General features: G+C 41.3%; 1 protein-coding gene across 3 annotated transcripts in view; it reads right to left on the bottom strand.

Annotated features, from left to right (window-relative positions):
* ADGRG2 (adhesion G protein-coupled receptor G2) overlaps positions 1–12,561 on the bottom strand; it is a 209,729-nt gene that overhangs the window by 101,251 nt on the left and 95,917 nt on the right. For all 3 annotated transcript variants that reach the window (XM_073667454.1, XM_073667458.1, XM_073667447.1), the window contains one exon: positions 1,636–1,677. In XM_073667454.1, coding sequence (XP_073523555.1) covers positions 1,636–1,677 — 42 coding nt within the window. The remainder of the gene's footprint in view (positions 1–1,635; positions 1,678–12,561) is intronic.

Below are 12,561 nucleotides of genomic sequence, written 5' to 3' on the forward strand. Positions count from 1 at the left end.
TCCTTTCCGTTGAGGAGATATTAGCTGGTAAAGTTTAGATTCTAATTTCCTCCTCAACCAAGTCGGTGAGAGTCTCATGTCTAGGAGAGAGAAAAGGACATGCCCGAGGGAAGCTTAGAACTGACTTTCTCTGTGTGAGATGTATAATAACATACAGCCTTGGTCTCTTCCATGATCTCTGCACCTATTGTGTAGAGGAGATCTGACTATGTTTCATTACAAACAACTCTGTAGCTCTGTTTCAGAGCAGTCAGTGTGAGGAAAGTTGGAGCAGAGCAGAGCTAACAGCACAGTGAGATAACAGCTGCATGATATGTTTGTAGTGACACATAGCTATGTTCTACTACCTCTACTCCCTCACCGACTCCCGTAAAATGAGAGCTGCAGAGGAGTTTGTAATGACACACAGCTCTGCTCTACCCTACACAGCAGGTGAGAGATCACAGAGGAGAGCAAGACTGTGTATCATTACATATCCTACAGGATAAAGCAGCATTTAGGATTTTCTGGGTGCGTGTTCTTTTTTTCCCCTGCATGACGACTCCTGTTTGTGATTGGGCAACATTATGCAAGGGAAAAAATACACAACCCAGACACAACTCTCTGCTAATGACCCCTTGGTTGAAGGGGAAATTAGAAACTAAGCTTAACAAGCTAATGTCTCCACAATGGAAATGAGAAGTTAAAAAAAACAAACAAACAAACACGTTTTATGCAACCACAATTTTATGATGTGTCCGGTTTAACATGCTCAAATTAGGGAAATTTCCTCTTCAAATAATTTTAGGAATACAATTATTTGTAGGGGTAATAATCTGATTATTTCAGACAGATAGAAAACAAGACTATACAAATGTGCAAATGGATTCCTTAGATTTGGATCAAACTGCAAAAAAACACTGGGGGATGCCAGTCGAGAGCAGAAGCCTGCTAATGTAAGCTACACCTAATTTTACAAGAGACACACTTCTTTATAAATTAAGCACATGTTGGATTGTCTGTGCTCCACAAACTGATATCTACTATCTGATATCTACTCTACAAGCTGATATCCAGCTATGGACATATGTAGATTTCTGCAATAATTTAAATCTGCTTTGGGTTTACATGTTAGTAATCTAAGCCCTACTTACTTTTTAAAAAAAACTCAGCAAGATCAGCGTACATTCTAAAAATGTTTTACATTTTTGCCCAAAACTGTCATGGGCCAAAATGTGCAGTTTTTTTAACACCAGAAAACAGGCGCATTCAGTATTTTAATACATATCCCCCATTACGTAACTTTTTTTTGCAGTGCTAACAACAATTTGAAAAGTCAATTGTAAGATGGCAACAATCTACAGCATTTGTATGTTTGTTGTGCATAGACACTAAATACTGTATGCACACGGCCTTCGGATATGTTTACAGTACCTTTCTTATTTGCAACAATGTCACAAGTTTTTCAAATCAGAGGCATAAAACATGTTGCAGATTTTTAAAATGGCAGAGTTTTCTGCTACAATTACAAATATTGTGGCAAATCAATAACGAAAAACCACAAACAAAATGGTACTTGTGTTGTGAACATTCCCCTAATGCAACCAAGTGGCTTTTTAGAAATGAAGCCTTGTGTGTCTTGTATGACTTACATACCTGTTGTGGGGCTGTTTGTTGGAGATAATTGCCCTGTTGTCACTTTAGAGATAAAAACAAATACAAAGTAATGTTAAGCAATATTAGCTAGAGACTTGCTAAAATGTAACCACAATATGAAATTAATAGTGCTAAAACTTTTCTAGTTTACCGTTTACAGCTACTTTACACTGTCATAAACCTATAAAAGTCATCATTAACATCTCTTAGTATGATATTAAGCGCTGGCTCAAACGAGCGCATACATTGGACAAGTGCTATCCAATGTTTTATCGGATAGCTCTCAAACCAATGTTATACTATGGGGCAGTGCTGATCAGTGTCCTTTCGGCATGAGAAAAAATTTTCAGCATGCCACTATTTGCTGTGCAAATAGGGTCGCATTCACCCTTTCAGGGCTAAGGGTATGTGCACATGGTCAGGAATGGCTGCGGATTGGACGCAGCGCACTTGCGCTGCATGCAATCCGCAGTGGCCAGATGTTACAGCATAGTGGATGGGATTTCAAGAAATCCCATGCCCACTATGCGTCTCCGTGCTCCTGCGGCCCACCAGCGGAGACAGACATGCGGCGCGTCTTCACAGACTGTAGCATGTCAATTTCTCTTGCGGAGACAACAGTCTTCGCAAGAGAAATTCTATAGTGCAATGTATAGGATGCGGTGAATCCGCGTGTGTTCAATGAACACATGCGGATTCACCTACGTGTATAAAGTATGCTACGTTCAAATCGCTGCCAGAAAGGATCGTGTGCACATACCCTAAAAAATGCATGGAAAACATCGGACTGCACTCAAATGGCATCAGATTTCCACCGACTCACACAATGGAGAAAATGGAGAAATCTTGTTCTCCACCTTCTCTGCACCTGTGCTACGATTCTTTCATCTCAGAGAATCAGATCACACTAAGCTGACATTCGGATCAAACTCTGATCAGAGTCTGATCCGAATGTAATTTACATAATCGATCCGATCCTCTCCCATGAGAGAATCTACACTCATGTGACCTTGGCCTAAGAGTGATAATACGAAGCTCTGCGAGATAGCCAACACTGAGGTGGACAACTGAATTATACAGAAGGATTACCCCTGAAAAAGAGCATAAACTGAACATAATACACAGCAATGTCAATATGACATTGCTGTTTACATGTTCCGTCTTATGTCACGTCATGTGTCAGTTTCAGGGTTTGGAAACCCTGATGTGGTTCAAAGAAGTAACATGTATATCTTTTCGGTTGCTTCCACTAGGAAGCTGCTCGCTCTTTATACTTGAAAGTACAGAATAAAAACCGCTGTCAGTGGATTTGGCGCACAAATGTCTAAAAAGACGCCAGCGAAGCTGCTTCAAGAAGACGACTACTTCACCTGGCTGGTGCATCGGTGTCTAAAAGACGCCGGATGAACATATGCTGGGTTAAACTCAATGGACCAGTATCATTTTTCATCCTTAACAACCAAGAATGAACTATGAACAAAACTTAACTCAGACATCCATGAATCACGTACATGTACCATCCTTGATTTTCATGGATAGAATACGTACCCATTTAACACTATGATGCTATTGACATGTCTGTAGGTTTTTTTTGCAGGACACAAATACATCTCTGTTTTTGATTGAAGTCAAGGATGGAAATTACTCATCCAAGTTTAAAGGTCGGAGAAAATCAAAGACGGTGCACGATTGCCGTCCGTGTGCTCTCAGTTATTAACAATGCAATTTATTTTTTTCATACATGAAAATGCTGATGAAATAGTGATAGTAAGAATAGAAACACTGGCCAAACACTGATGAAAATCAAATCCAAAACATTGATGACACTTGAACCATTTTTTGCATACCAGAGAAATTGTGGACGCAAGAATGAGGTCCAAGACTATAAGCTTATCACAATTCTTTCTGCATTATTTATTCTTCTGAATAGTATATACATACACAGTTGAAACCAGAAGTTTACATACACTATATAAAAAGACACATATGCATGTTTTTCTCATTATCTGACATGAAATCAGAATAAACCTTTTCCGTTTTAGGTCAATTAGGATTACCATACTTTTTAATATTTGCCAAATGCCAGAATAATGAGAGAGAGAGAGAGAGAGAGAGAATGTTTTAAGGCATTTTTATTACTTACTGCAAAGTCAAAAGTTTACATACACTAAGATTACTATGCCTTTAAACAATTCTGGACAGCCCATATGGTGATGTCATGTCTTTGGAAGCTTCTGATAGTTTTTTTTGGCAACATCTGAGTTAATTAAAGACACATCTGTGGATGTATTTTAATGCACACCTGAAACACACTGCTTCTTTGTGTAGCATCATGAGAAAGTCTAAAGAAAACAACCAAGATATCAGGAAGAGAATTGTGGACTTGCACAAGTCTGTCTCATCCTTGGGTACAATTTCAAGATACCTAAAGATGCCTTGTTCATCTGTACAAACAATTATATGCAAGTACAAACAAGATGGGAATGTCCAGCCATCATACCGCTCAGGAAGGAGACAGGTTCTGTTGACAGAGATGAATGTGCTTTGCTCCGACATGAGCATATCAACCCACGGACAAAGGCAAAAGACCTTGTGAAGATGATGGCGTAAACTGGTAAGATTGTATCAACATGGACTTAAAGGCCACTCAGCCAGGAAGAAGACATTACTCAAAAAGAAAGATAAAAAAGCCAGATTAATTAATGTTTGCAAATGCACACAGGAATAAGACCTTTATTTTTGGAGACATGTCCTGTGGTCTGATGAAACTAAAATTTAACTTTTCGGGCATGATGACCATCGTTATGTTTGGATGAAAAAGAGAGAAGCTTGGAAGCCTAAAAACACCATCCCAACTGTGAAATACAAGGGTGGCAGCATCTTGTCGTGAGGGGTTGTTTTGCTGCAGAAGGGACTGGTGCACTTCACAAAATAGATGGCATCATGAGAAAAGAAGATTATGTGGCAATACTGAAGCAACATCTTAAAACATCAGCCAGGAAGTTAAAGCTTGGGCAGAAATGGGTCTTCCAAATGGACATTGACCAGAAGCATACTGCCAAAATGGTAACAAAGTGGCTTAAGGATAACAAAGTCAAGGTTTTGGAGTGGCCATCACAAAGCACTGATGTCAATCCTATCAAAAATTTATGGGCAAAGCTGAAAATGCAGGTGCGAGCAAGGAGACCTACAAACCTGGATCAGTTACACCAGTTTTGTCAGGAGGAATGGGCCCAAATTCTGACCAACTATTGTGAGAAGCTTGTGGAAGGACATCACAAACGTTTGACCCAAGTCATTCAGTTTAAGGGCAATGGTACCAAATACTAATGAAATGTATGGAAACTTTTGACTTTGCAGTAAGTACTAAAAATGCCTTAAAACATTCTCTATCTCATTATTCTGGCATTTGGCAAATATTAAAAATGATGGTAATCCTAATTGACCTTTAACGGGAAAGGTTTATTCTGATGTCATGTCAGATATTGAGGAAAAACATGCATATGTGTCTCTTTATATAGTGTATGTAAACTTCTGGTTTCAAATGTACAGAACAGACCAAAAGTTTGGACACACCTTCTCATTTAAAGATTTTTCTGTATTTTCATGACTATGAAAATTGTATATTCACACTGAAGGCATCAGAACTATGAATTAACACATGTGGAATTATATACTTAACAAAAAAGTGTGAAACAACTGAAAATATGTCTTATATTCTAGGTTGTTCAAAGTAGCCACCTTTTGCTTTGATGACTGCTTTGCACACTCTTGGCATTCTCTTGATGAGCTTCAAGAGGTAGTCACCAGGAAATGGTTTTCACTTCACAGGTGTGCCCTGTCAGATTTAAGAAGTGGGATTTTTTGCCTTAAAAATGGGGTTGGGACCATCAGTTGTGTTGTGCAGAAGTCATGTGGATACACAGCTGATAGTCCTACTGAATAGACTGTTAGAATTTGTATTATGGCAAGAAAAAAGCAGCTAAGTAAAGTAAAACGAGTGGCCATCATTACTTTAAGAAATGAAGGTCAGTCAGTGTGAAAAATTGGGCAAACTTTGAAAGTGTCCCCAAGTGCAGTTGCAAAAACCATCAAGCGCTACAAAGAAACTGGCTCACATGAGGACCGCCCCAGGAAAGGAAGACCAAGAGTCACCTCTGCTTCTGAGGATAAGTTTATCCGAGTCACCAGCCTCAGAAATAGCAGGTTAACAGCATCTCAGTTTAGAGACCAGGTCAATGCCAAAAGAGTTCTAGCAGCAGACTCATCTCTACAACAACTGTTAAGAGGAGACTTTGTGCAGCAGGCCTTCATGGTAAAATAGCTGCTAGGAAACCACTGCTAAGGACAGGCAACAAGCAGAAGAGACTTGTTTGGGCTAAAGAACACAAGGAATGGACATTAGACCAGTGGAAATCTGTGCTTTGGTCTGATGAGTCCAAATTTGAGATCTTTGGTTCCAACCACCGTGTCTTTGTGCGACGCAGAAAAGGTGAACGGATGGACTCTACATGCCTGGTTCCCATTGTGAAACATGGAGGAGGAGGTGTGATGGTGTGGGGGTGCTTTTCTGGTGACACTGTTGGGGATTTATTCAAAATTGAAGGCATACTGAACCAGCATGGCTACCACAGCATCTTGCAGCGGCACGCTATTCCATCCGGTTTGCGTTTAGTTGGACCATCATTTATTTTTCAACAGGACAATGACCCCAAACACACTTCCAGGCTGTGTAAAGGATATTTGACCAAGAAGGAGAGTGATGGGGTGCTACGCCAGATGACCTGGCCTCCACAGTCACCAGACCTAAACCCAATCGAGATGGTTTGGGGTGAGCTGGACCGTAGAGTGAAGGCAAAAGGGCCAACAAGTGCTAAGCATCTCTGGGAACTCCTTCAAGATTGTTGGAAGACCATTTCCGGTGACTACCTCTTGAAGCTCATCAAGAGAATGCCAAGAGTGTGCAAAGCAGTCATCAAAGCAAAAGGTGGCTACTTTGAAGAACCTAGAATATAAGACATATTTTCAGTTGTTTCACACTTTTTTGTTAAGTATATAATTCCACATGTGTTAATTCATAGTTTTGATGCATTCAGTGTGAATGTACGATTTTCATAGTCATGAAAATACAGAAAAATCTATAAATGAGTAGGTGTGTCCAAACTTTTGGTCTGTACTGTATATATTGTTCTTGCGCAGGGGCCCTCTTAAGTCTCTGTCTGCTCCTGGTCACCAGTTAATGTTTCTCCCTACTAATAAAATAGTGTCTCTATAAAGGTTTTTTTTTTATCTACTTGCTCACAATTTGTTTTGCCCACAAATTAGATTGAATTATATATGTATATACACTGCTCAAAAAATAAAGGGAACACTTAAACAACAGAATATAACTCCAAGTGAATCAAACTTCTGTGAAATCAAACTGTCCACTTAGGCAGCAACACTGATTGACAATCAATTTCACATGCTGTTGTGCAAATGGAATAGACAATAGATGGAAATTATTGGCAATTAAGAAGACACCCTCAATAAAGGAGTGGTTCTGCAGGTGGGGACCACAGACCACATCTCAGTACCAATGCTTTCTGGCTGATGTTTTGGTCACTTTTGAATGTTGGTTGTGCTTTCACACTCGTGGTAGCATGAGACGGACTCTACGACTCACAGAAGTGGCTCAGGTAGTGCAGCTCATCCAGGATGGCACACCAATGCGAGCTGTGGCAAGAAGGTTTGCTGTGTCTGTCAGCATAGTGTCCAGAGGCTGGAGGCTCTACCAGGAGACAGGCCAGTACACCAGGAGACATGAAGGGGGCCGTAGGAGGGAAACAACCCAGCAGGAGGACCGCTACCTCCGCCTTTGTGCAAGGAGGAACAGCAGGAGCACTGCCAGAGCCCTGCAAAATGACCTCCAGCAGGCCACAAATGAGCATGTGTCTGCACAAACGGTTAGAAACCGACCCCATGAAGGTGGTATGAGGGCCCGACGTCCACAGATGGGGGTTGTGCTCACAGCCCAACACGGTGCAGGATGATTGGCATTTGCCACAGAACACCAGGATTAGCAAAGTCGCCACTGGTGCCCTGTGCTCTTCACAGATGAAAGCAGGTTCACACTGAGCACATGTGACAGACATGACAGATTCTGGAGACGCCGTGGAGAGCGATCTGCTGCCTGCAACATCCTTCAGCATGACCGGTTTGGCAGTGAGTCAGTAATGGTGTGGGGTGGCATTTCTTTGGAGGGCCGCACAGCCCTCTATGTGCTCGCCAGAGGTAGCCTGACTGCCATTAGGTACCAAAATGAGATCCTCCGACCCCTTGTGAGACCATATGATGGTGCGGTTGGCCCTGGGTTCATCCTAATGCAGGACAATGCCAGACCTCATGTGGCTGGAGTGTGTCAGCAGTTCCTGCAAGATGAAGGCATTGCAGCTATGGACTGGCCCACCCGTTCCACAGACCTGAATCCGATTGAGCACATCTGGGACATCATGTCTCGCTCCATCCACCAAGTCACGTTGCACCACAGACTGTCCAGGAGTTGGCGGATGCTTTAGTCCAGGTCTGGGAGGAGATCCCACAGGAGACGATCCGCAACCTCATCAGGAGCATGCCCAGGCATTGTAGGGAGGTCATACAGGCACGTGGAGGCCACACACAATACTGAGCGTCATTTTGACTTGTTTTAAGGACATTACATCAAAGTTGGATCAGCCTGTAGTGTGTTTTTCCACTTTAATTTTGGGGGGTGACTCCAAATTCAGGCCTCCATTGGTTAATAAATTTGATTTCCATTGATGATTTTTCTGTGATTTTGTTGTCAGCACGTTCAACTTTGTACAGAACAAAGTATTCAATGAGAATATTTCATTCATTCAGATCTAGGATGAGTTATTTGAGTGTTCCCTTTATTTTTTTGAGCAGTATATATATATATATATATATATATATTACAGACCAAAAGTTTGGACACACCTTCTCATTTAAAGATTTTTCTGTATTTTCATGACTATGAAAATTGTACATTCACACTGAATGCATCAAAACTATGAATTAACACATGTGGAATTATATACTTAACAAAAAAGTGTGAAACAACTGAAAATATGTCTTATATTCTAGGTTCTTCAAAGTAGCCACTTTTTGCTTTGATGACTGCTTTGCACACTCTTGGCATTCTCTTGATGAGCTTCAAGAGGTAGTCACCGGAAATGGTCTTCCAACAATCTTGAAGGAGTTCCCAGAGATGCTTAGCACTTGTTGGCCCTTTTGCCTTCACTCTGCGGTCCAGCTCACCCCAAACCATCTCGATTGGGTTCAGGACTGGTGACTGTGGAGGTCAGGTCATCTGGCGTAGCACCCCATCACTCTCCTTCTTGGTCAAATAGCCCTTACATGGCCTGGAGGTGTGTTTGGGGTCATTGTCCTGTTGAAAAATAAATGATGGTCCAACTAAACGCAAACCGGATGGAATAGCATGCCGCTGCAAGATGCTGTGGTAGCCATGCTGGTTCAGTATGCCTTAAATTTTGAATAAATCCCCAACAGTGTTATCAGCAAAGCACCCCCACACCATCACACCTCCTCCTCCATGCTTCACGGTGGGAACCAGGCATGTAGAGTCCATCCGTTCACCTTTTCTGCGTCGCACAAAGACATGGTGGTTGGAACCAAAGATCTCAAATTTGGACTCATCAGACCAAAGCACAGATTTCCACTGGTCTAATGTCCATTCCTTGTGTTCTTTAGCCCAAACAAGTCTCTTCTGCTTGTTGCCTGTCCTTAGCAGTGGTTTCCTAGCAGCTATTTTACTATGAAGGCCTGCTGCACAAAGTCTCCTCTTAACAGTTGTTGAAGAGATGTGTCTGCTGCTAGAACTTTGTGTGGCATTGACCTGGTCTCTAATTTGAGCTGCTGTTAACCTGCGATTTCTGAGGCTGGTGACTCGGATAAACTTATCCTCAGAAGCAGAGGTGACTCTTGGTCTTCCTTTCCTGGGGCGGTCCTCATGTAAACCTGTTTCTTTGTAGCGCTTGATGGTTTTTGCAACTGCACTTGGGGACACTTTCAAAGTTTTCCCAATTTTTCACACTGCCTGACCTCCATTTCTTAAAGTAATGATGGCCACTCATTTTTCTTTACTTAGCTGCTTTTTTCTTGCCATAATGCAAATTCTAACAGTCTATTCAGTAGGACTATCAGCTGTGTATCCACCAGACTTCTGCACAACACAACTGATGGTCCCAACCCCATTTATAAGGCAAGAAATCCCACTTATTAAACCTGACAGGGCACACCTGTGAAGTGAAAACCATTTCTGGTGACTACCTCATGAAGCTCATCAAGAGAATGCCAAGAGTGTGCAAAGCAGTCATCAAAGCAAAAGTTGGCTACTTTGAAGAACCTAGAATAGAAGACATATTTTCAGTTGTTTCACACTTTTTTGTTAAGTATATAATTCCACATGTGTTAATTCATAGTTTTGATGCCTTCAGTGTGAATGTACAATTTTCATAGTCATGAAAATACAGAAAAATCTTTAAATGAGAAGGTGTGTCCAAACTTTTGGTCTGTACTGTATATGCTTTTGCCCCAGTGTCTCCTATGTGATGTATATACAGCAGTCCCAGAGGCTCCTATGTGATGTATATGCTCCAGCCCAAATGTCTCCTATGTGATGTATATGCTTTAGTACCAGCGTCTCCAATGTGATATACATGCTGCAGCCCCAGCGTCTTCTATGTGATGTATATGTTTCAGGTCCAGCGTCTCCTATGTGATGTATAATGAAGTCTATGTGTCTCCTATGTGATATATAAAGCAGACCTCCCACTGCTTGAGTTCTATAAATGTAACATAAGCAGTGATCAATTTCCCGTTGCGAGGAGACCTGCAGTGTAATTATATATATTTATTTAACAACTTACTGCTGCAAGTTCTTTACAAAAGTTATCATCACAAAGTGGACTGCACTCCAGACAGATGCAAATCTGGAAAACCATGATCACCAAACATCAGACATCGCACCAAAGAGAAGCAGCTCCAGCCATCACACTAGGGGTGAGTTAATTAATTGTTTGACCAAATATACCAAGGTAATTTTGAAGTTGATAATTTTGTGCAGCCCCTGAATGATAGTAAAAATATTGACATGGCCCATGGCAGAAAAAAGGTTCCTCACCTCTGTTCTACGAAATGTCGTAATTCCAATTCAATACAATCTTGCATCATCTTAAAAAACGTATACATTAAAGGGACTCTTTAAACTGAATTTCACCCCCACAAACTATTTATTTATGCATTTAACTCTTTCAAAGACAAGTCCAGCAATAACTTTACATAGCCAGTTTGTTCCTCCATTATTGAGAAATCAGCGTTTTAATTGATATACAAATGAGGCTGAAGCTTTTGTCACTTCAGCTCTATTCGACACACAGCGCCGCCTCATCCTAACTGACTGACAACCTCTATTCTATGTGACTTCAGGCAAAGGAGCCATCAATCAAGCAGGAGGAGGTGGCGCTGGGTGAGGAATAAAGCTGGAATGACAGAGGCTTCAGATCTACAAATAGCTCTTCAGCCTCATTTGCATACAAATTAAAATGCTAATTTCTCAGTAATGGAGGAACAGACTGGTTATGTAAAGATATTGCTGGATTTGTCTTTGGAAGAGCTACATGCACATAAAAATAGTTTGTGGTGCGAAATTCTGCTAACTTTTTTCTTATCATGGGAGCCTACAGGAGATGAATGGCCAAAGGATGGCATCCATTCAGTTATAAGTATATACTTTAAACATATAAGGTCTTTAACATGGGAAACTTCAGATGCAGAAACCGTTATCCTGATGGCTGTGACTGCTACACTGATAATGCAGGGTAGACCATTAAATTTGCATGTGAATAGCCACACTATGCAAACAGAATAGATAAGGTGGCACACTTCGCCATATGGTGGAAATTGATACATCTGTTGGACAACAAATGGCCAATGGATGACATTCAACATGGCAGAGGTCAGACATATACTTTTTTATGTTTGTTTTACTTTTAGTACCATCAGTGCCATAACTAGAGTCTGATGGGCCCCAGTGCAAGATTTAGACTGGGGCCACCCCATCCTGATTATACAGTATATAAATATGTATATCCTCCATCCTGGTATATATGTCCCTCATCCTGGTATATATATGCCCTCCATCCTGGTATTTATGTCCCTCATCCTGGTATATGTCCCTTATCTTGGACCCCATCCTGATATATATATCCCATCCCAGTATATCCTGAGCCCCATCCTGGTATATATACCCCCCATCCCGGTATATGTCCCTTATCTTGAGCCCCATCCTGGCATATATACTTTCTATCCTGGTATAAGTCTACTGTTCTGCCGCTGTTCATTAATATATAGAAAAAAATAACACATGATACTCAACAGGGCCGAACATAGAAATCATGGGGCCCCATAGCAGAAGAATAATGCACTCCCCATAGTCCTCCACATAGTATAATGTACAGCCCATAGTCCTCCCTATAGTATAATGCAGCCCCATAGTCCTCCATACAGTATAATGCGCCCCCCATAGTCCTCCGTATAGTATAATGCACCCCCTTAGTCCTCCATATAGTATAATGCACTCCCCTTAGTCCTCCATATAGTATAATGCACTCCCCATAGTCCTCCATACAGTATAATAAACAGCCCATAGTCCTCCGTATAGTATAATGCACAGCCCATAGTCCTTTATTTAGTATAATGCACAGCCCCTAGTCCTCCGTATAGTATAATGCACAGCCCATAGTCCTTTATGTAGAATAATGCACAGCCCCTAGTCCTCCATGTAGTATAATAAACAGCCCATAGTCCTCCATGTAGTATAATGCACAGCCCATAGTCCTCCACACAGTATAATGCACAGCCCATAGT

Source organism: Phyllobates terribilis, unplaced genomic scaffold (assembly GCF_046119375.1).
Source record: "Phyllobates terribilis strain yellow unplaced genomic scaffold, ASM4611937v1 Scaffold_2__4_contigs__length_985480577, whole genome shotgun sequence".
NCBI classification, from domain to species: Eukaryota; Metazoa; Chordata; class Amphibia; order Anura; family Dendrobatidae; genus Phyllobates; species Phyllobates terribilis.